This window comes from Pelophylax lessonae (genome assembly GCF_965119305.1).
Source record: "Pelophylax lessonae genome assembly, chromosome: 11".
In the NCBI taxonomy this organism is placed as follows: Eukaryota; Metazoa; Chordata; class Amphibia; order Anura; family Ranidae; genus Pelophylax; species Pelophylax lessonae.
The window spans coordinates 213,763,973-213,789,092 of NC_138778.1; the positions used below are offsets into that span (position 1 = coordinate 213,763,973).

At 44.3% G+C, this 25,120-nt stretch overlaps 1 protein-coding gene across 4 annotated transcripts in view; it reads left to right on the plus strand.

The window, feature by feature from the left end:
• MAPRE1 (microtubule associated protein RP/EB family member 1) overlaps positions 1–25,120 on the plus strand; it is an 83,258-nt gene that overhangs the window by 55,731 nt on the left and 2,407 nt on the right. For all 4 annotated transcript variants that reach the window (XM_082271665.1, XM_082271662.1, XM_082271664.1 and 1 more), the window contains exons 3-6: positions 7,761–7,906; positions 9,557–9,770; positions 12,768–12,889; positions 18,786–18,938. In XM_082271665.1, the coding sequence (XP_082127791.1) occupies positions 7,761–7,906; positions 9,557–9,770; positions 12,768–12,889; positions 18,786–18,938 (635 nt within the window). The remainder of the gene's footprint in view (positions 1–7,760; positions 7,907–9,556; positions 9,771–12,767; positions 12,890–18,785; positions 18,939–25,120) is intronic.

The following is a 25,120-nucleotide window of genomic DNA, read 5'->3' on the forward strand; positions in this document are numbered from 1 at the left end:
AAACTGCAAGTGAAGAAAATTTCAGTTATGAAAGAACAAATCTGATCGTTGGTGGCAAATATTGTGGAAAAAATCTTACTAAGGGCTCTTTCAGATGGCCGCTCCGCTGTTCTTCTCCGCTGCGGGACTTTTTTTTTTTTTTCACGGAGCGGATGACACTTGTGTCATCCGCTCCATGTGTCCGCATATCATCCCATCCGTTTGCGGATGATATGCGGAGATAATGTATGTCTATGGGCATTGCGGGTGTCAGTGGATGACACCGCTGACATCCGATTTTCCTTCCTTTCCGTTTTTTACACGGAGGAAAAATAGGGTTCTGTTCAGTTCCAAAAAACGGAACAGAACTGAAAGGAAGAAAATCGGATGTCAGTAGATGGTATTCCGCTGACATCCGCAATGCCGTAGACTTACATTATGTCCGCAAATCATCCGCAAAAAAATAGGATGATTTGCGGACATACGGAGCGGCCGTGTGAAAGAGCCCTAAAAGATTTGAGCTTTTAGCAGTAACTGGATCCTGATCAATCCAACCACTTGCCGCCTGCTGTATAGTAAAATGACGGCGTAAGAGTGGCATTTTCGTTCTGGGACGACGTCATCTGACTGTGCCCTAGAACTGGGTGCTTATGCGCCTACGGTGTTCGTACGACACGACCCTGATCTCGGTAAAGAGCCAGGAAGTGCCATTTATCACCTCACCTCGGCTCACACTGAGTGTGTGTGAGGAGAGAAGAGCCAAATCAGTGGCATCTCCTTGCATGGGACACCTGTACAGGTAATTGGGGGGCACTGATCATCAGTGCCCTGATTACAGTACAACCCCAGCAGTAGCCATCAGTGACAACAATCTGTGCTCATAAGGCTCCATGTACACGGGACGTTGTTAAAAGTCCCTTTGAATGCTGAAATTTTTAGGACGTTTGAAACGTCCGTTCAGTCGCGTTTGTACCCGCGTTTAGTGGGCGTTTAGCAGCGTTTGCGTTTAGAAGCGTTCCTAGAGGTCATAAAAATTATTCCCCTTTAAAATGGAAAAACGCAAACGCTAAACGCGGGTCATCGCGTTCAGACGCGTTCGTGCGTTTGAAACACCGGGAAACACACGTTCGAACGCAAATAATTGCGTTCTAAAAACAGTCCCTGAACGCAACTGCCTGCAAATGACTGTAAACGACCTGGTGTACATGGACAGAAACGCCCAACTGCTCCTAAACGGCCATTTCCAGCGTCCCGTGTACATGGAGCCTTAATGATGCTATTCAGTGCGGTATCATTGGTGCCCATCAGTGCCGCATCATCAGCGCACATCAGTGAAGGAGAAAAATTTACTAAACTAAGAAAAAAACATATTTTTTTTTCTTCCAAAATTTCGTTTTTTTTTTTTTTTTTCTCTCCCTCCTCCCCCTTTAACGGAGAAGGGGGAAAAAAAAAAAAAAACAGCAGTGATTAAATACCACCAAATGAAAGCTCTATTTGTGGGGGGAGAGAAAAAATTTCTATGGGTTGAGCACTGAAAGCTTATAATTGGCCTGGGCAGGAAGGGGGTGAGTCTGCGCCAGAAGCACGTAATATACGTAAAGTTTTGTCGTTTTCACGCGTTTCAATTAATATGCAAATTTGTTTAGAATGGGTTGATGCTCTGCGGTCTGTCCTGTGCCTCTCCACTTCTCTCCTTCCTGATGCTTCTCTCTCTCATTAACCACTTCAGCTCAGCTCTGGAGGTTTTTACCCACCTTCATGACCAGGCCATTTTTTGCTATGGGGGCGCAGTGTTACTTTAACTGAAAATTACACAGTCGTGCGACACTGTACCCAAACTAAATTCATATCAATATAGCTTTCTTTTGGTGGCATTTGATCGCCTCCTGATGTTTTTAAGCCCCTGTTCACACTAAGGCGACCTGTAAGGCGACCTGGTCGCCTCACAGGTCGCCTTCCATAGAGAAGCTGCGGACCCGTTCTAATAGGAGCGACACAAGTTGCTCCGACTTAGAAAAAGGGTCCGGAGCTTCTTTGGGGCGACCCGGAGGCGACCGCCATAGACTTCAATGTTATGAAGTCCGTGGCGGCCGCTCCGAGGTCGCGGCGCGCTGCTCGCACCGCGACCTTGGAGGTCGCCCCCCCGAAGTCGGATCGCCCCTATGTGAACGGGGCCTTAGTTTTTTATATATAAACAAAAAAAGAAATATTTTGAAAAGGAAAAACCCAACAGTTTTAATTTTGCTAGAACTCCTTTCCAATAAAAATAATCAAATCTCTCAATACATTGTGGGCAAAACCCATTTGGCCAAAACCTATTTTACTTCATGTTTTTTGGTTAAAAAAAATAAAAATCAATCACAGTATGTGTATATTGGTTGGTTTATGCTATAGCTGTGTTTTTCAACCCTCTAAAATTATGGACAGTCTCGGGGCACCCCATTCTAAAATGTAATAAAAACGATTTGAATAGTTTTACATAATGCATCAACATTCACACCCAACGTTAGCGGTGATTTATTCTTTCAAAACCAATACACGTTTTCACACTGTTACTAATTGGTATCCCAATGTTTCTCTTCTCCCTCAGTGTTTCTCCATCACTCAGCTAATGTGACCCCCCCAGTGCGGACAGAGAGGGGAAGGGTCATTGGTTGTTAGGACGCCGGCAGCTAGAAGGCCATAATAGTGCATAATGAAAACCTGTGGCTTTGTGTAACTAAATGGCCTCATCCACCCGTTGGCTTGTATACAATTTTGGGGCAACATTTAGGCCTTTTGCCAAGGCACCCCAGTGTGCCTGGGCACCCTGGTTGAAAAAGGCTGTGCTATAGCATCTTCAAACTATGGTGTACATATACTGGAATTTTTTTTTTACTAGTAATAGCGGCGATCAGCGACTTATAACGGGACTGCCATAGTGCAGCAGACAGTCTGACACTGATGGGAACGAACTGCCACTGACTTCATCAATGCCATTTATTACAGTAAATAGTGCTAACACTGTCACTGTACTAATGGCATCGGCAGGGATGAAGTTTACATCAAGGGGTTAAATGTGCCTAATAACGTGTTTGTGTGTACTGTGAGGTGATTTTACTGGGGATCTAGTTGTTTTCATTCCCTGCTTAGGAACGAGATCCCTTGTCACTGAACACAGCTCTGTTTACACTCCCAGAGCTGTGTTTGGTAAAGATCAGAGCCGATCACCAGGTGTCGGGGGGGTCAATCATTGGCCGGGATCCGGGGTACCCAGAAAAGCAGAATTGTGTGTGTGTACGTACGTACATGAAGCTGACCCACACTGTAGCAGTAAAGCTACAGTACGTGGTCGGCATCTGGTTAAAGCAGCTCCTGGACCTTGGGAAATTGATATGTGAGTAAATATTGTTTGGTTACTTCGGTTTTTCCCAAGAGTCTGCCCTATGCTTCATCCTCCCTGCTCAGCTCCCTAAACAAGAGCGATTGTTTGTGACAACTGGCTAATGCTGCCAGTGGGAGTACACCGCTGTTAACACCTCGGGTATAGAGAGAAGTGACAATCGCCTCTTCCATCCTTGTCTTGTGTGTGGTGTGATATTATTTAAGTAGAACGTTGGGCAAAACTTTTTTTTTCTTCTATTTTGGATAGAGCAAGGGAGGGTTATAACCCCTGTCAGTTTTTTTTTTTTTTTTGTGTGCCATTGCAGAAATTTCCCTTCACTTCCTGTTTCACAGCCAGACAGGAAGTGAAAGGAAATCCCTGCAAACTAAAGGAATATCTTGGGGACCCCCCAGATCCAACCGAATTAGTGGCATCATTGGACGATTTCCCCTCAATTATTTTTCTGGCTAAAACTCAAAATTTGGCGTTTTTTTTTCTTTCTTTTTACTTTTAATGGTAAACAGGACAAATGGAGGAGGGGAATCTCCCTAGCTGGGGCACACAGCAATAAACTGACAGGGGTTCTAATCCCTCTCCACTCTATCCAAAACTAAAAAAAAAAAAAAGTTTTGCCTTTAGTTATACTTTAAAACTAATTTCCAGGCAAATATTTGAGTGCCCCCCCCCCCCCCCCCCCCTTAAAGGATCTTGTAAGGAAAGCTATAGTCACATAATTGTCACCCGGGTCATGTGACTGCCATTTCCAGGTGCTGCTAATCAAGTGCTGTACATGGGCCCATTTTGACTGGTCTGTGACAGTCCCCTTGCCCTGCCATTGTGGCATTGTGATCCTAAGAGAACACTGCTGCTGGAAAGACAATAGGAAGTGTCCATAATGTGCAGGCAGTGACCTGGACACCCAAAAAGCACCATTCCTCTCCTCTAACAGAATAGGAGACTTGGAGCCGGAGTGTCCTATGACTATGGCCTTGGGTGTAAACACTTCTTTACCCCCCTCCCCCCCCCCCCTTACATGTTACCCTCAGATCTAGAGCCATTGCAGTGCACAGACTTTTTGCCTTCAGTAAATCAACCCCAATGCGATAACTTCAGAATACAAAGCTGGCACAAGAAACCTAAATGATCACAGGTCCTAATTACAAGAAATGGTTGAGCACACAGAACAATACACGGTGACACTGACTCTTTATGTAGTTCTCCGTGTGCTTGACTATTATTTGCATGAATGACCTCAGTAAATGTTTGTGGTTTGCGGTTTTTAGTTCTGCATTTAAAGTCCATCTCCAGGCAAATATTAAACCCACCCCCCTCTATCTGATCACTAGCATGCCCAAAAAAAAATACTTTTTTTTTTTTTTTTTTGTTTGCACGGGATTGGATGATTGAAATCATCAGAGCCCCCCCAAATCTAGAGAAACTGCACTTGCAGTGCTCAGTATATTTACAGTAAATCAACCATATTGCCATTTTAAGTGTTAACCCATTGGGCAAGGTTTATGATCATGTGACCACCTTGATTGGCTGTCACGGCAGTCACATAATCAGAATGCTCAGATCACAAGCCACATTCTGTTAGCTGCCAGTAACTGCCAGGGGCATGCGCTCTTAGCACAGCTGTATTTGCACTAATGCGTGCAAATATGCGGTCGCTCGGCGCCAAGGCCCGCCCACCGAGGGGCTGCATGTTTGCATGGGGCCAACGCCAAGAGGTTAAAGGATAAGTTCACCTTTGGGAACAGATTACATGTTCTACCTCTTTTTAGGGTGAAACATGTAATCTGTTCCCAAAGGTGAACTTATCCTTTTTGTTTTTGTTTTGTTTTGTTTTTTTATTACATGTTTCCCCCTAAAAAGAGGTAGAACATGTAATATGGTCTCTCTCCTACAACTGTCCTGCTGTCACTATTTGAAAAGAGCACAGCCATGCAGGGCTCAGCCCGTGCGGCTGCGTCATTCACTCCCAGTTCTGTGAATCACTGCCTACAGAAGACTGGCAGCTTTTGTAGTTCTCAACGAGCTGCGAGGGTGATGGTGGGCGCTCTTTATAGTACATTGAGCTTCCGGTCATTCAGTAACTGCCTGCATGTATCGAAAGTACAGGCAGACCGCTACACTGACAAGTCTGCAGGAGCTGGGCATTGCACCCACAATCTGCTGATCTTGGATGCAATACTTTACAGGCTCTGAAAGGGGGGGGGGGGGGGTGTAGTAAATGCACATTTTGTTTTACCTGCGAAAATGTGCTTTATTCCTCGACTGTCAGGATGCACTGATCTGTGAATGAAGCCTGCTGATCTGTTTTCCAACAATTTTTGGACAGAAGTTGATTGCTGGCTTGACTTCTGTAGAGCGAAAGCAGTCTCGCATGGATCGAAATTTTCCGGCTCCCTGCTGGAACTGGCAAAATTTTGATCCTTCTATGGCTAGGTTTAGTTGGCTTAGGTTGCCCTTTTTGGTGACAGGATAATGTTGAGTGGTTGTCCCTTTTTTTACTTTTTTTTTTTTTTTTTTATTTACTTTATTTCAATGAAAAAGAAACAGTCAGGGTCCATTCACACTAGCGCGACTTGGTCGCCTGACAAGTCGCGGTCGGTCGCCTGCCATTGATTAGCACAGGATCCGTTCTAATAGGAGCGACACAAGTCGCTCCGACTTAGAAAAAGGGTCCTGTACTACTTTGGGGCGACCTGCATTGACTTCAATTATATGAAGTCCGTGCAAGTCGCGCCGCACGCTGTGCACCGCGACTTCACAGGTCGCCCCAGCAAGTCGTGTCGTCCCTGTCTGAATGGGCTCTAAAGGTGGAACCCCCACCAAGCAATGGCAGGAATTCAGGTGTAGGCACTTGTGGACTGACCACCGCTTTTTTACTGCGGCAGGGTGCAGATTATGTACGTGATCTGGCAATTCTGGGTAGCGGGCCGACCCGTCTGTGCTGTGATTCGGTACAGCAGAAGCAGATTAGTGTCTGCCAATGATTTTATGGCCGAGACTTACTGATTGGCTTTGGAAATCACAGCACAGAGCCCTGTGTTTGTGAACAACACAATGCTCTGTGCACGGAGCAGAGATGTGGCTGATAAATTGGCCACATCTAGTAGTAAAAGCAGCACCTAATACACACACTACAGTGTTGGGCACTGTTAACCCTTTCATTGCCCCTATATGTTAACACTTCCCAGCCAGTGTCATTAGTACAGTGACGGTGTATAGTATGATCACTGTATGTGATGTGTATGTGTACTGTGTGTATGTCACTGGGGATGTCAGTGTCAGTTCTCACCAAGCAACAGTTTGTCTGCCGCCCTATCACAGTCCCACTATAAGTCGCTCATCACCGCCATTACCAGTATTTTAAGTCTTTCTTATTTTATATAATAAAAAATTATGCAGTGGTGATCAAATACTACCAAAAGAGAGCTCTAGTTGAGTGGAAAAATTGATATAATTTTAATTTGGGTACAGTGTCGCATAACCATGCAATTATCAGTTTGATGTGCAGAATATGCCCTGGTCATGAAGGGGGTAAAATCTTCCCGAGCTCGGGTGGTTATTTTAAAGGAACCCTGTCACTTGACCCATGTCTGCTGATAGGCCATTCCAAATCGCGCACACAAGATATACTAACCCATTTTGCTGTCCCATGTTGTAAGAGTCAACTACTCTTCTCAGCATCACAACTTACTTTGGTGGAAGATGTCCCTGCTCTTTCCCACGTGGATGTTCAGGTCTGTCAATTGGCTTCTCATAGAGCACCACTGTCACTTGGGGGTGTATGCATTACCCCCCTTTACCGAAAACTCTGCGCTATTAGAGTGATGAAGCAGGAAGGCTACGAGGGGATTAGTATACCTTGCCGCTGAGATGGGCTATCAGTCAATTTGCCTTAAGTGGGCACGTGGACAGAGTCTCTTTAAAGCAGGGATGTCAAAGTTAATTTCATCGCGGCCACATCAGCATTATGGTTGCCTTCAAAGGTATAAAAAGGTACCCACCCTAACCTGTAAGACTATATAAATGTATCCAGTGGTGAGCGGAGAGCAACAGCTGGAGGTGGCAGAATAGACTTCGGCCATGTTCCAGCTGAAAAAAAAAGCCTTGGGTTCGAGGGCCATATAAAATGACCTGCTAGGCCGCGTGTTGGACACACGTGCTTTAAAGGGATACTATTAAAGCAGGAGTGAAATCCTCTTGGCCCAACCAAATCAATTTGGCCAAAGATCAGAACTTGACATAAGCCTGACCGGCAATATCAGCACCTGGTGACTGAGCTCCGAGACACACTGCATGGTTGGAGTGAGAGGAAAACATAGTTCAGCTTTAGGTTACGCCACTACACCCTAACCCCCCCCCCCGGTCTGTGCACTGACACCACTTTTTTTTTTTGTACCCACAGGTAGCATGTATTGCCAGTTCATGGACATGTTGTTTCCTGGATCCGTCACGCTAAAGAAAGTGAAGTTCGGAGCCAAGCTTGAACACGAGTACATCCAGAATTTCAAAGTCCTGCAAGCCGGTTTCAAGAAAATGGGTGTTGACAAAGTGAGTGCGATCTGACTGCTTTTCTATGAGAAGTTCCTGTTCACAGCTTCCTCACTGACTGTCATTGTGCGGGTGATGTAAACAGGAAGTCTTTGCCGCAAGAAGTATTTCTCAGACAAGTAAAGACTGGCTTAAAGCTTTTCCTTTTTTTATGTTTTTTTTTTTTTTTTTGGCTAAAGTACCAGGGTTACGTAACTGGTAATTTATTCAACTGTGAGTTCATTGTCTATTGATGCTGCCTGTGGTAGTGAAAACTGAATTCCAGTTTGTTTTAAAGGGACTGTATAGTCGTTGTGCACATATAGGAATAAACAATGTTGTTAAAAATCGGCTCCAAGCTCACCTCTAGTCTCACAAATACCATTGATAATGCAACCTCAGCGGCACCTTTTAGAGTATAGATGTGTGGTGATGGCACCTCGGGAAATGGGTCCGTGACATCCTATGCTCACAAAATGGCCTTTGCGTTTTGAGGTTGACTGACTGGGTCCTATGCTGTCAGTGCTGCTCTCCCTTTTTGTATACTGGCACTCTCCCAGGTGGTGGTCCCATGATCCTATACTCTGAGGTGCCCAGCTCACCTCTGGAATACAGAACACCTCCACCCTATGTAATGGCGAAGAGGAGAAAGTGTTCTTTAATTCTGTCCTAGGGTGACTATGCTGCTTCTCCATAGGTACTGTGAGTAAGCATTGCCACCACAGGCTTATGTACACTTTAGAAAATGCTGCTCCAGCCTCCCTCCTGTGCCACTCCTAATCCATAATCTAGAGACTTGTGCATTAGTTATTTATAATCCTACATTATTTTTGTTGTCACAATTTTTTATTTATTACAGGTATATGAATAGCGCTGTCTATTTTAGCACTTTACATATATATTGAACATTCACAGCAGTCCCTGCCCTCAAGAAGCTTACAGTCCAAGGTCCCTAAGCGCCCATTCAGACTGGCGTGACACGACTTGCTGGGGCGACCTGTGAAGTCGCTGTGCACAGCGTGCACCGTGACCTCGGCGTGAATTGCACGGACTTCATATAATTGAAGTCAATGCAAGTCACCTCCAGGTCGCCCCAAAGTAGTACAGGACCCTTTTTCTAAGTCGGAGCAACTTGTGTCGCTCCTATTAGAACGGGTCCTGTACTATTCAATGGCGAGCGACCGCGACTTGTCAGGCGACCAAGTCGCCTGACAAGTCGCACTAGTGTGAATGGACCCTAACTCTCAGTCATACACACACGTACTAGGGTCAAATTAGACGGGAGCCAATTGGGCTACCAGCATGCCTTTGGCATTTTTATAATAATTTTTTATTATACATTTAAATTATTATTATTATGATATCCAATGGTTGCCACCGCACACAAATTGGGGAGAAAAAATGGGCCCTGGTGCGCAGCAAAAACTTTAGTGCATGTAATCCAAAAGAGAGCGGCACCCACGGGTCTCAAAGTGAACGCACGAGAACGGGTTTTATTTAGAGGTTAGTGCAAGGCCCAAGCTCGTCTTCCTCAGGATGTGCCTCGTCTAAATAAAACTGTTATTTTGCGTTCACTTTTCAAGACCCATGAGTGCCGTTCTCTTTTGGTTTTTATGATATATTTATATTATTACAATATTTTATTGCTTTTTACTATTCCTATTTCTGTAGATAATTCCAGTTGACCGATTGGTGAAAGGAAAGTTCCAAGACAACTTTGAATTTGTACAGTGGTTTAAAAAGTTTTTCGATGCAAATTACGACGGAAAAGAGTATGACCCAGTGGCTACCAGACAAGGACAAGGGCAAGAAACAAATCCCGCTCCAGTTCTCCCAACTCCAGTCCTGAACAAACCCAAGAAACCCATTGGATCAACAAATTCAGGTATCTGGCAGGAGGGGGAGTAGCTATAAATGCTTCTTCTGTACTCAGATCAGCCAGTAAGATTTTTTTTTTTCTGAGGGCAGTGTGCCATGAAAGAGTTCCTTTATTTATTCATCTAGTCCTATAGAAGGGTCCTTTATAGAAAACTAAATGTCTTAGTTTTTCTTCAGTCTATTAAAGGGGTTGCTGATGGGAGGTTTTTGCATCCCACAGCTAGGACTTGTGTTGGCTTCCAGCACTCCCAGTGTTCAGGGATCTGTAGCATGCATCAAACGGCAAAGGTTGTAATGGGTATACAGATCTATAGATTGGTATGCAAAATGTCCTAGGTGCCTATTTGTGTGTGCTGTATAACTGCACAAACACACTGCCTTTAGTATAGACTTCCTCCTGCTAAGCAACTTATAGGATCATTTTACACTCGCACAAAGGCACGGAGACAGGAATCTGGGAAGTGCAGTTGAGGAGCTTTACTTTTGTAAAGTGTGTGTTTTTTTTTCTGCTGCATTTGTGAAACAGCGGAAGTAGGCGGAGTAAAACATTCACTTTAAAAATGCTTAATAATCATACTGGCTTTACGTTACTTGTGGCTTACCACCCCAGCCTTCTCTGCCATGTGTCATTGGGACCCTTCACTACCTTTTGAGGTATAAGCATTCAATCGTACTGCATAGTGTTGGCATTTTCTAGCACTGTTGTTTTGGCTGGGCAGGTGAGTCCTTTTTTTTTTTTTTTTTTTTTTTTTTATTTATTTTTATTTTTTTTGCAGAGTTGCTGCTTTTGTTTTAAAGCAGCATCACTTTTACAGTGAAATTGTCTGCACATGGCATATTTACCGTATTTATCGGCGTATAACACGCACCTAATTTTAGGAGAGAAATTTCAGGATAAAACCTAAAATTTAAAATCAACAGCTTTGAACTCGGAACATTTTTTTTTTTTTTTTTAATCAAATGCAGTCTCACCAGTGTCCATCAATGCAGCCTCGCCGGCGCCAGTGTCCATCAATGCAGCCTCGCCAGCGCCAGTGACACTTTCTAAATCCATTTTAAAAAAGGCTAGAAAGCAGCGCCAAATGGTAGAAGGGGCGGGCCGGGCCGAGGAGAAGATAGGACGAGCTATCGCAGTCATTGGAAGCCCCAGGGCCTATGATAGAGGTCGCACGGCTTGGCATAGGAGGCGGGACTTCCGATGACAGCTCGTCATTCCTTCCCCCTCGGACCGGCCCGCCCCCTTCTTCCTCTCGGCGCTGCTTCCTGGCCTCTTCTTTTTTTTTTTTTTTTTTTTTTTTTTTTTTTATTTATTTATTTAATCGGCGTATAACACGCACTGTTGCTTTTTCCATTTTCAGGAGGAAAAGGTGCGTGTTACACGCCGATTAAATACGGTAGTTACTCAACTAAGCGTCCTCACCTTGTGCTCCTGGAGCTGTTGATAAAGTAGGGTATGAGGGGGAGCACATGACCTCCCCTTTGACTGGGTTTGGGCCTGAGCGACCAATCCCCAGGCCCAAACATTATCACATGAGTGCCGTGCCATCTCCAAGTGGAAGCTCAGATGCTAGGATACAAGGCAAAGGGAGGGTGGCTGGATATAAACCGATCAGCCATAACTATATGACCACCCACCTAATATTGAGTAGACCTCCTTTCTGCTGCCAAAACAGCCCTGACCTGTTGCTGCATGGACTCCACTAGACCTCTAAAGGCATGTGGTGGTGTCTGGCACCAAGCCATCAGTAACATCCTTTAAGTCCTGTAAGTTGTGAGGTGAGGCCTCCGTGGATCACTTTTTTTTTTTTTTTATTCCTGAAGAATTTGGAGGCCAAGTCTACACCAAACCATTTTTTCAGTGTGGCAGAGCACTTTTATTTGCTGAAAAAGGCAATTGCCTTCAGGGAATGCTGTTTTCATGAAGGGATGTACTTGGTCAGCAATCATATTTTTCAGTAGTTGGTACAAAGAAACATCCACATGAATGGCAAGATACAAGGCTTCCCAGCAGAACATTGCCCAATGCATCACACTGCCTTCTGCCTGCTTGCCTTCTTCCCATAATGCATTCTGGTGCCATCTCTTCTCCAAGTCGGTGTTGCACAGGCACCCGGCCATCCACGTTGTAAAAAAAAAAACCTCATTAGTCAGACCAGGTCACTTGCTTCCATTGGTCCGGTTCTGATGCTCGTGCCCATTGTAGGTGCTTTTGGCTGTGGACATGGGTCAGCGTGACCCGGGCTGGCGGCTACACCGCCCCATACACAACACATTGAGATGCCCATTTTTTTTTTTTTTTTTTTCTGCTTTCAACATGAATTTTAAGGGCAACGTGTTCACTTGCTACCTATATATCCCACCCATTTCCAGATGTTATTTTAAAAAGATAATGTTCACTTTACCTGTTAGTGGTCGTAAAGTTACAGCTAATCGGTGTATATCCATGTCTGGGGGTTAGAGAGATGATCCTTGAGCAGGTACTTGTGTTGTCCTAATCTGGTGTCTCAGCATTTATCATTTACCACCATACTAAAACTTTTTTTTTTTTTTTTTTTTTTGTGTTTTGAGATGTATATATTTTTTGTAAAGCAGTTGGAGATCTGTAAACTGTGGCTTGCTGCATGTTTTCATTTGATGTCGATGTTTGAGGAAAGTGCATTCCCTCCTTTTTTTAGTCCTGAGTATTTATTAATAGCTGTAAAATGTGTTTTGAATGTGACCAGACAGAGGTTTATGTTGGTAATGTCTATGGCTCTGATCAATAAATACTGTACCTTCTACAGATGAGTCTGGTGAAACAACAAAGCTTCCCAAAGCTGCCGGAGACGGAAGGAAAATGGCTAAGATTGGTACTTGTTTGTTAGGGAGAGGGGTGCACATTTTCTTAGAGGTGGCTCATCACAATTTCTGGGTTATGGTGGTTTCTTGTCTTCGGCACAGTTTCTGCTCACTGTGGCTATGGAGCTAATAAGTCTGTGTGTAATTTTATGTATCCGCTCTTTAGCTCCACAGAGGGTCGTACCAGCCCAGAGGACCCCAGCTCCCAACAAACCTGTCCAGGGGATTGGCAGGAAACCTGCAGGTATTGGCAACGGAGAAGAGGAGTCTGCAGAACTAATCCAACAGGTAGGCCATGTGAAAATGAATCTCTGGATTGTGAAGTCAGTACATGAGACATTGAAGCTTTATTAAAATTTTCAGTTGTAGCTTTATATTATTTATTACAGGCACTCTTATCAATTTACGCAGCACTTTTAATCTCTGCGACCGTGCTATAGCCGAATGACTACAGCGCGCTCGCACATTGCCCACAGGGCGTCATGACGTCCTCCTTGGATTGCGCCACTTGTGCGCCTCCTGTGGCACGCATCCACAGTCATCTGTGATTGCTGTGTCCTTGGGACACAGCTGATCAGATTTTGGTAAAGAAACATAGAATGTGTCGGCAGATAAGAACCATTTGGCCCATCTAGTCTGCCCAATATATCTGAATCCTATGAATAGTCCCTGGCCCTATCTTGTATGAAGGATAGCCTTATGCCTATCCCATGCATGCTTAAACTCCTTCACTGTATTTGCAGCTACCACTCCTGCAGGAAGGTTATTCCATGCATCCACTACTCTCTCAGTAAAGTAATACTTCCTCATATTACTTTTAAACCTTTGCCCCTCTAATTTAAAACTGTGTCCTCTTGTGGTAGTTTTTCTTCTTTTAAATATGCTCTCCTCCTTTACCGAGTTGATTCCCTTTTATGTATTTAAAAGTTTCTATCATATCCCCTCTGTCTCTTCTTTCTTCCAAGCTATACATGTTAAGGTCCTTTAACCTTTCCTGGTAAGTTTTTTCCTGCAATCCATGTACTAGTTTAGTAGCTCTTCTCTGAACTCTCTCTTGAGTATCTATATCCTTCTGGAGATATGGCCTCCAGTACTGCGCACAATACTCCAAGTGAGGTCTCACCAGTGTTCTGTACAGCGGCATAAGCACTTCTCTCTTTCAACTGCTTATACCTCTCCCTATACATCCAAGCATTCTGCTGGCATTTTGTGCTGCTCTATTACATTGTCTTCCCACCTTTAAGTCTTCTGAAATAATTACTCCTAAATCCCTTTCCTCAGATACTGAGGTCAGGACTGTGTCAAATATTCTATATTCTGCCCTTGGGTTTTTATGCCCCAGGTGCATTATCTTGCACTTATCCACATTAAATTTCAGTTGCCAGAGTTCTGACCATTCTTCTAGTTTTCCTAAATCCTTTTCCATTTTCCTAAATCCCTTTCCAAAGAGCCAATCGCAGCGGTTTACCATGGGATCAGTTGTGCCCAATCTGTGTAAACAGGATCACACTGACAGCACGTGAGGAGAGCCAATAACCCACAAATCGACACAGGGAACATCTACACTTATAATCAGGGCACTGATTACCAGTGCTTCCTCATCAGCACCCATATGTGAAGCAGAATTACTTGTATACAAAGTGTAATAACCGGAGCAGACACTTTATTTATTTTTTTCATAAAATTGTCGGTCTTTTTTTGTTTAGCAAAAAAAAAAAAACTCCAATCCTGATTAAATGCCACCAAAAGAATGCTCTGCTCTGTCTCAAAAAAAAAAAAAAAAATTTTTGTTTGGGTACAGTGTTGCATGACCGTACAAAATGTGACAGCACTGAACGATGAAAATTGGTCTGGGCGTAAAAGTGCCCAGTACGCAAGTGGTTAATTGGCAGGGATTTCCTCTCTCTTCCTGTGTGGATATAGGACAGGAAGTGAAGGGAAATCTCCCCAATGGGACACAGATGGCCAAAAATAAACTGACTAGTTATGACCTTCCCTAATTTTTACTAGAAGCCTGCAAAGCATTGCACCCAGAATGAGCGGATCGTGGGTGCAATGCATGACTCCATCTGGGCCTTCTCCAGACCTGTGGGCAAGGTCCCTTCAGCATGAAGGTGCGCCCTCATTCGTATCTAGGGTGGAGGAGGGGGCGTCTTCGCTGGTTCCCGGACCCGTGGACTCCCCTGGTACAAGACAAGTGGGTCCACAAGGTCATTTGGTTGGGCTACAAGATCGCGTTTTCTTCTTGCCTCCGGTAAGGGTCTTCCTTTCAACATGCGACTGTCCCCGGTCTGCTTACAGGATATTTTTGGGATGGTGCAAGTCCTTTTACTTTATAATGTGATGGTTCTGACTTCGGAACATTTTTAGGGGTTTTACTCAAACTTGTTTAAAGTCCCCAGGAAGAAAGGCAAGGTGCGTCCAATTAAGGACCTCAAGGCTCTGAGCTTGCTTTGTGTGGGTGCAGAAGTTCAGAATGGAGTCCATTTGTACGGTGGTGGTCTCCCTGCATCAGGGGGATTTTTTTGCCTCCATCGACATCAAGGAAGCTTACCTTCACACTCCAATATGTCGGTCTCCAGCACTTCCTCCGCTTTGCCGTGGGAGAGGAGCATTATCAGTTTGTGGCATTACCCTTTGGTCTCGCCTATGCTCCTTGGGTCTTCACGAAAGTGTTGGCCCCGGTGCTAGCATTGTTACGCCAACAGGGGATCTTGCGGTACTAGGCTACTTGGAAGACCTCCTTCTGCGAATGTAATCTACCAACTGCTCTGGTGAAAACCTGGAAATCGCCATATGAGCTTGAGGGAGTTTGGCTGGATTCTGAATTTTCAGAAGTCTGCTCCTGGTTCCGTCTGCAAAGCTGGACTCGGCCTCAGCCAGAGTGCTCCTTCCTCTGGACAAACTCCAGAAACTGCAGGCTACAATTCGTCTCCTGCTGTCCAGCAGATGGTCATCCCTCCGGACTTGCATGTGGGTGCTGGCCCAGATGGGGTCTACCTTCGAGGTGGTTCCGTTTGCACAGTTCAACTCGAGACCTCTGCAAAGAGATTCTTGCTAAGTGGGACAAGAATCCCCAGTCTCTATACAATCTGATCCTGTTGAGCAGGGATACGAGGGGGTCCCTGATATGGTGGCTTCGCTCTCCGGCACTTCAACAGGGCAAATCCTTCCTTCCCCTGTACTGGACAGTTGTCTTCACGGTTGCCAGCCTGTCCGGGTGGGGAGGCGTTTTGGGCATGGATGTGTTCAAGGGGTCTGGATCCTGAGTAGTCAAGAATACCGATCAATATACTGGAACTTTGGGCGATAAGGTTTGTCTGGCTAATTGGACAAATTGCCTTTAGGGGTGCCCAGTAAGGCGTCAACAGGACTATGCCATGGCGTATGTCAATCACCAAGGGGGCACAAGAAGTGTCCTGGTGGCCAGGAGGTAGCTGGCATTCTAAGGTTCAGCTGGGTCTTCAGTGGGGAAATTCCGACGTGGACCTGTTGGCCTCTCGTTTCAACAGGAAGGTACATGGAATTGAGGCAAGGTCTCAGGATCCTCTGGCCGACGCCACAGACGCACTGGTGGCTCCTTGGGTCCAGTATCCTCTGATATACGCCATTTCCCCACACTAAAACTTCTGCAGAGTCTTCTGCAAAGGATCGAGGCAAAAGGGATTCCATCATTCTAGTGGCTCCAGACTGGCCTCGCTGGTCTTGGTACGCCGATCTGGTACGGCCTGACGCTGATGCCCCTTGGAGACTTTCTCAGAGAAGATCTATTGGTGCAAGGGCAAATCTTCCATCCTGCTTTACAGTTGCTGGCTTTAATGGCTTGGCTGTTCTTTTACCATCCTTTTGGCTACACATTCTTTGGATCGCACCTTTATTCAGAGGTTCGCTACTTGGCTCCCCCAGTACGGTCTCCGTAGCCTTCATTGGAGCTCAATTTGATGCTGTCGGTTCTCTAGTAACCGTCTTTCAAAAATATTTGCTAGCTTCCTCTGCTTACATTGTCGGATAAGGTAGCCTTCTTGGTGGCCTTTACTTCTGCACGCAGGGTTTCGGAGCTGGTGGCGTTGTCTTGTCGTTCACCTGGTGGCTCACAGAGATAGTGGTGCTTTGCCCTTGTCAGTCTTTTCTTCCTAAGGTTTTCTGGTTTCCATCTGAATGAAGACATTGTGCAGCCTTCCCTGTGTCCTAAGTCTAAACCTCCTAGGGGGGATTGCCTTGCACACTCTGGATGTGGGTCGGGCGCTCAGGGTGTACCTTGCGGCAACTGAGTCGTTTAGGAAATTGGCCTTATGGTTTGTCCTTTTACGGATGGACCTTGCAAAGGGTTGGTTGTGCCTGCCACGACCTTTTCCAGATGGACAAGACAGACAGTGGTGCAGGCCTATTCCATCAAGGGTCAGGTTCCTCTGTTCCTGTTGAGGCACTTTCTACGTGGGCGCTTAGTGCCTCTTAGGCTTTCTGCCATCAGGCGTCAGTGATACAGGTTTGCAAGGCGGCCACCTGGTCGTCTGTGCACACTTTCACAAAATGATATAAAGTGGATATACTGGCATCTGCGGATGCTGCTTTTGGCCACAAGGTTTTGCAGGCTGCTGTTTGAGAGGACCTAGTTCTCTTTGAGGGTGTATTGTTTTCAGGTGAGCTCCATGTTACCTGATTGGCTAAGTTTTGGCCTTTCGGGAATTTTTTTTAGCTTTGTTTTTCCCACCCCCCATGTTAACACTGCTTTGGGACGTCCCAATGTTCAAGAAGATTCTGTGCCTGTCAATGAACGAAAGAGAATTGGATTTTTGTCTTACCGTAAAATCCTTTTCTCTGATGTTCATTGACGTACACAGCACCCACCCCTCTATTGAGTTGAGTTATTTTTCTTCTGACACTGCTTGCAACAAAACTAAATGCCTATAGCAGAGTGTGGGAGTATACCCCCTGGGACTGCCCGTAAAGCTTTTTCCTGCCTAGTGTCCTACTCCTGTACGGGGCAGCATAACCCAGTGGTTAAGAAGATTCTGAAGCTTTGTCTGTCAATGAACATCAGAGAAAAGGATTTTTTATGGTAAGACAAAAATAAAATTTTTTCTTACATTTCCAAAGAATTAGGAGGAAAAAAATTACAACTTCAATAAACTCGCAATGCCTCTTACTAAATACCCTGGACTGTCTACTTTCAAAAATGGGTAATTTGGGGGTATTTGTACTGTCTTGACGTGTTGGGACCTCAAGAAACAAGATAGGCCATCAGTACATCAGGTGTGATCAATTTTCAATGATTGGTACCATAGCTTTTAGATTCTATAACTTTCACACAGACCGGATGATATACCCTGATTTGGGTTATTTTTACCAAAGAAATGTAGCAGTATAAATTTTGGTCAAAATTTATGAAGAGAAATTACTTATTTGTAAAATTTGTATAACAAACACCTTGTTGCAAAATTTTATGTCTTCTTTTTTTTTTTTTTTTTTTTTCATTTGCAGCGCAAAAAAAAACCCCAGTGGTGATAAAATACCAGCAAAAAAATAAGCGCTATCTGTGCTAAAACTATACTAAAATTATAAAAATGTAATTTGGGTAGAGTGTTGCATGACCGCCTAATTGTTCAAATTGTAAGAGCGCTGAAAGCTGAAAATCAGCCTGGGAAAGTACAAGTACCGATACTTTTTTTTTTTTTTTTTTTTTTTTTTTATATTGCATATGACAGTTTTCAAAGCACAATACAGACTAATTTCTTATGCCGCACTGATGGGAGCTGATGAGGAGGCACTAATATGCAGCATTGATGAGCACTGATAGGTGTCAGATTGACCTCACTGCAACTTTTATAAAATAAATAAAGATGGGCGTTGCAGTGTTCTGTCGGAACGTCACTTTATTTACTGAATCTGACAGATCGCCGATTCTGACAGAACTATTTATTTTTCTTGTGCCCCTGCTCCGGCCAGCTTTACACACCAGCGTGGTGTTGAATCTTGACAGTGCGCCGACTCCTTTGGTCTTCTGTCCGCCCACTGACTTCCAAGAGGTATCGGTTTAGGCATCGGAGCATTTGCACAAGTACTCTAACAAATGCTCTGTATCGGTACCGATACTCGTATCGGTGCAACCCTAGTTTCCTCTCCAATTTGAATTTGTTTCTTTTTTGTCTCCAGTGTGTAACAATGTACATTTTGGCATTTTCAGATAAATGTTCTTAAGATTACCGTTGAAGATCTTGAAAAAGAAAGAGACTTTTATTTCGGCAAGCTAAGAAATATTGAGCTGATTTGCCAAGAGAACGAGGGAGAGAGTGACCCAGTCCTTCAGAGGATCATAGAGATTCTGTATGCCACAGATGTAAGTATCCTCACAATGGGAGAGAAATACTGGAATATAAAGAAAAACCCTGCATGGTGGTGGGTTCTATTCATGTCTCCATTTTACAGCTCATGTTCTCTGTTCTTATTTTGTGTTCAAATTTATTAAAGCCCAACTTCTAATTTTTAGCTAAGGTGTTACTACAAAGGCAGCTTTAAGTGCTTTACTTCCCCCTCCTTTGCACACTGTGGAACACATCATTTAATGTCTAGATCAGTGCTTCTAAACCTGGTTGGGTGGATTTGCTATCCTGTCCTTAACAGGAAGTGGTAAGCTTCCTGGAACTTCCTGTCCTTAACAGGAAGTTACAGGAAGTTATAGGAAATCTTCCCTAAAGAGACCCAGAGGATGGTAAAAACCTGGCAAAGGCTGCAACTGGTCTCTGCTCTAAAATTGAAAGTTTTGTCTGTAGTGCTTTTATTGTCCAATATTTCTTATTAAAGTTTTGCAAAAAGTAAACAAATTGTACAACAGTGCAAAGTATGCCCATAAGGCTTTTGGTCATATACTACAAAGATGGCATAACATCTTCAAAATGTAAATCAAGGCACATCTGACACAGACATAGCCGGTGTAAGAAATTCAACAAACAGAATAATTCTTAGAATGGCAGCCCAAGTCAGGGTCAGAGCAGAACCCCGAATCGACCGCCAGGTTGGCCAGGGGCCCGAGCCCCCCCCCCCCCCCCGGCGCCCCTCAAGGGAATATGCTGCGCACTAGGAGGTCCCCGGCCTTGGCCCCCCACCCCAAACTGAGGGGGGGCACCGACTCTCCGGCTGTGCACTGTAATGAGGAAGAACGATAAAACGGGGAGAAAAGAGGACAAAAACAAAAAAGGGTAGGAGTGAGCAAAGGGAAGGGGAGCAGAGGATGAAAGAAGGGGAAGAGAGAAGGGAGTCAGGTGGTCCACGAGGGCCCAAGCAATAGCAAGGAAGGAGATAGAAGGAGAAATTAGTAGCGATGGGTAGAAAAGGGGGGGTCCGCGTCCAGGTCCGTCCACCCTCATTAGGTTCCCTCATTTCCCCCAGCCCCTGTGGGGGTCAACAGCACTCCCTCTTCAATGGGGGCCTGCCAAATATCTGAGCCAAGGGTCCCATGTCTTATCAAACAAGCACATTTTATCGTGTCTGTAGTGCTTTTAAAGTGTTTGTTAACCCCTCTACCCAGGGAAGTGACTTGCCTCAGGTGATGCATAGAGATGAAACGAATCCCCCTACAGAAGTTGTACCTAATTTATATGCAGTCTTTTCTTCTCTCCAGCCATTCAAAGTGTAGAATTTTACAGCTTGTCTGAGCTTTTAGAAAGCAGGGAGCTGAAGTTGCACTCTGCAGAGCTCAATGAGCTGTTTGGCGGAAAGGGAATCACCCTCCTTCACACCGGGAGAGCTGAGACTGTCAATCACAGGCTGTTTGCTGGAACCCCCTCCCCTGTCACTTTTTTTTTTTTCTCAATGTCAATAAAACCTGTCAGAAGTGACTCCTGCTGATAGAGCAAAGGAAGGAAGGAGGCGCAGTAGACAAAAATGACTTAATGCTCTGGAGTGAGACAAGTACAAACTATAGAGGGATATGCTTTGTTCATATTTCATGTCTGCAGTTTATTCTAAGATCAGTATTTTTGAATCTTTCCTCTCTGCACTTGTATCATGGTCCCCTCCAGTGGCTCTTGGGTTTTTGAGAGGGACATCCCCACACAAAGGTCAATGTGGAGCATTTAAAAGTTGAAGTAAAAGCTAACCTTAATCCTGTTTAAAATGTTCCCCCCACCTGTACATACACATTTTATCCAACCCACCCCCCCTTTTATATATATATATATATATATATATTGTGTGTGTGTATTGTGATCGCTAAGCTCCGGCTCCCTGTGTCAGTGGCTCCACAGCTTCTGTTTCCCCGCTGTTGACACTTGCTCACTAACACAGGACTGCTGGAGCTTTGTGATTAGCTGACCTCGCTGGAGGAGACTTACACTGAACCATTTTACATAATCAGTTTGCAGCATTAGTATGAGTAGGGGGGAGGGAAGCAATGTTTTTTAAACCTGAGTTATATTAGCCTAAACCACATGCCCATCTAAACCCCTCTGCACCCAAGGTGACCACCTCTCTGATTTCAATGCAAAACTAACAGTGTTGTCACCCTATTAGCAAAATTGGGGAACAATAATGGATCTACCTGCAGTATTAAACCCAGAAACAAAATGTGATTTGTTGCAGCTTACCACTTCTTGGATATGGTGGTTACATTGGTTTTCCTTTCACAGGCTTTGCTTTTTTTTTTTTTTTATTCTTCACCTGGTTAACCTACAAAAAAACACACTTCCTTCCTGTGGTGATTGTGCTTCCTGTATCCAGTGGAGGTAACCATTGTTGTCATTCAGGCTGGACTTGAAATGTGTCCTTCTCTCCTTTATCTCCAATACACGAGAAGTAACAGGATTAAAGTGTCGACATTTAAAGTGGAGGTGAACTTCACTTTTGAACTTGTATCTACGCATAAGTCTATAAAGCCGGGTAAAAGAAAAACCAGCCAATATTCAGCCGGTGTATGTATGACCAAAATCGGAGGAGCATGCAGGAAAACCAGCATCTCCTGATCAGCATTTTTAGCCAATGGAAGCGAGTGCTGATCGGAGTGTTCGTCTCCCTGTCAGAACACAACATCTCAGCGGGGGAGATCGCTAAACTAACCTTGTGTGGTTAGTACAGCGGCTCCGACTGGAGCTGACAGTTTTTTTTTTTTTTTTCTCGTTTAACCTGCGGGGTTGAAAAAAGGGGGGAGAAAAAAATCAAGTGTGTACTCGGCTTAAGGCTTACCTATAGGTACAGTGAGTATCTCCAAAACTTGCACAGTTTTTTGAAGATATTTTCACGTAATGGTGCCGGTGATGTCACTAGGGTATGTGCTCTGAAGGGATGCATACCCAAGTGGTTCCTGTAAAGTTCCGTGCTGAAGCCAAAAGCTCCAATGCCTGTGCACGGGAGTCGCCTCACCGAAGACTGGCCATTTATACAACCGTAGACCTGTGAACCCGAAAGGAAGACTAAGTGAAGATGGCAGTGCCGGGGATCCTTGACAGCGTGGGGGGGGGAGGGGTCCCTGCTTTATAGGCAAGTCTGTCATAATTCTACTAGCATGTGCTGCATACTAGTACATTATAACATAAACATGCAGGGTGGCCTACTTTAATTTATTTATTTTTTTACTTTTAATGGCAGTTTACTACCGCTTTAAGCTCGGTATACACTAGTAGAGGTGTTTTTTTATTTTATGAAAATTCCTAGAAAAGTGCATACGGAAAATTCTCAGAACATTTCAATGTTGATTGAAAGATGGTTTAAGATTTCATTAGCGAATGAAATTTTTACCAACATTCGCTGTTAGATCTTCATACAGTTGAGATACATTTTCCATCTTGCCCCTGACAACTTCCTGCTGTCAGAATATGGCACCGCAGGGGGGAATTCTTCCATCCACCTTGCTTGTTGTGTTTCGGAGGGCAATTTATTTTTTCAGCCCGCTTTCTGATCGGGGAAAAACTGAGCCATCTATGGGCAGCCTAAAGCCTAGTACAAGAACTAAAAATATAGAGAAATTACCATGCTAGGGTCCAAAAAGGAGGGACTGCAGCCAGCACAATACTTAATCCAGTGCAAACAATATATGGATATAGAAAAAAAATGTGCAGCGCTAATAGATAACTGACATGTGATAATAAGTGGAAAAACGCATAACATTGTGAAGAGTACATACAAGTACATCATAATAAAAAAGTGAGTATGAACAAAATCCTTTTTTAATATCCATGTAAAGCCTAGTACAGATGGGCTGGATGCCAATGGAAACCGGCTGTCGTTTGGCCCGTATGTATGGCAGCTGGTCCAACAGAAGCCGGTCAATTGGCCGGCTCATGACCGAAAAAGGTCTGCTGATCGGCTCCCGGGAAGCAATCTCAGCCAATGGCTGAGAGTGCTGACTGAAGTGTTCTGATGGTGGGAGGGCCCTGACTCTCCCCCGTGGCAAAACACAATAGCTTAGCAGGGGAGATCGCTACACTAACATCAGATTGTTAGTACAGCGGCTCCGACCTGAGCTGTCAGCTTTTATTTTTTTGTCCAACACGCTGAGTTGAATGAAAAAAGCCAGTGATGTGTACTAGGCTTTAGGTTTTTTTTTTTTTATTTTATGACCGACAAGACGTCCTGTCCTGACCTGTCAACTTTTCTTTCTCGAAGTGTACATTGAACCGCTAATGTGCAGCTCAGTGTACATACCCCACATGATTTTGTACCCGGATGAAGTAACTCCTGTGTGTATATGTGGGAGTTATGATCATCCCAGAGCAGGCAGTCTAGATGGCAGAAGGCCTGGTGAAGGTGGGCGTGTTGGTTGGCTGTCGCATCGCCGGAGAAGGGCATTCACATAAGCGTGTCATAATGTGAGACTAATACGCAGCATGCTTGCACATTATGGCAAAGGCTCATGGGTGCCCCGACTTTCCTAAGCAGTGTGGATCTATTTTAATAATTGGAATAATGTACAGAAGGAAGTTGACGACAATGTGCGTTTGGCTCACAGGAAGTGACAAGGACGGTGTTTCCAGCAGGATCAACGGGTATCCCCTTTTAATGGTGAAAATGTATACTAAGTAAATCTAAGGATTGGTATGCTGCAATATTTTATGTTTTTGTTTTTGTTTTTGGGTTTGGATATCCTTAAGTCATACAACTGTTATTGGAGTCCACCATGTTAAAGGATAGGTACATCTTTAAGAGCAAATTTACATGTTAGAGTATAACTAAAGGCAAGGTAATGTGCTGCTCCAGGACTAGACCACCTCCATTAAAGTTCAGCCTCAGAAGAATAACTTGGGTGCACGCCCTGGTTGCAACAGGAGCATGAGGGAAAAATGGACTGGATGGCAGCACTCTGAAATAATCACATTTATTGCAAAAAGTCCATAAAAAAATAAAAAAAAAACATACCACAGTGGAATGATGAAAAAAACAGCTAACACCCTTCGCACCAAAACTGGTGCTTAAAGTGGAGTTCCACCCTATTTTTACACTTTACGCCATACAAAACATGAACACATTAAAAAACCGAATTGGATATTTTTTTTTTTTGCTTCACTTACCTTATTTTTAATGAAAAAATTAACTTTCCTTCCTGCCACTTCCTCCTTATGCGATTGCGCCCCCCAACGTCACTTCCTCCTTTTCATTGACTCCTGGGAGATGAGTGTCGTCAATCCCAGGAGGTCAATGCGCCTGCACCGGTGTCCCTCGTCCCTTCCCGGTGCAGGTGCGTCATTCCCTGCTGAATGAATGAGAACCGCTTCTGGGCATGCTCAGAACCAGCTGTGGGATGACGCGCCTGCACTGAAGTGGCGAGCATGGCATTCTGGGACTCCGAATCCAGGAAGAGGGACACCGGCTTCAGCTGCCCACACCGCAGATGGCAGTGCTGGACAAGAAATTTAAAAGGGAAGTATTTCATCCTACAGGTACGCTTAACAGGGGACAGTTCAAAGGCTATCGTTGCTTAAATGCACTAGCCCTGACTGTTCTGGGGGTATTTTTAGGTTAAAAAATAATTTGGGTGGAACTCCTCTTTAATCATAGCTGAGATAGTAGACATATGTATATATACACCAGATTTTTGTGTTGGTCTAGTAATGCCTTAATTGGACATGTGCAGGTGTGTTGGTTTAGAAAGATTTTTATTCTTCTTTTCTGGGGTGTATATATTTATGAATTTTTGTCTATCGGCTATGATTAAGCACCAGTTTTTGTGCGAAACGTGTTAGCTGTTTTTGTCCTCATCCCACTGTGGTATGTTTTAGCTTTTATTGACTTTTTGCAATAAATATGATTATGTCAGAGTGCTGCCATCCTGTCCATTTTTTCCTTATAACTAAAGGCAAAAACCTTTGTTTTAGACCGAGTGGAGAGGGATTTTATTGCTGTGTGTGTCCCCTTTAGATTTATCCTTTATTTGTCCTGTTTAACATTATTATTGACAGCGAATAAAAAAAAATCCCAAATTTTGGGTTGTCCCCAGAAAAGTAATAGAGGAGTAATCTTCCAATGGGGACACAAGTTCTGGTGAAATAAGTGCAAAAGGGTTAAAATGACGCTACCTTTCAAGTGATTGAG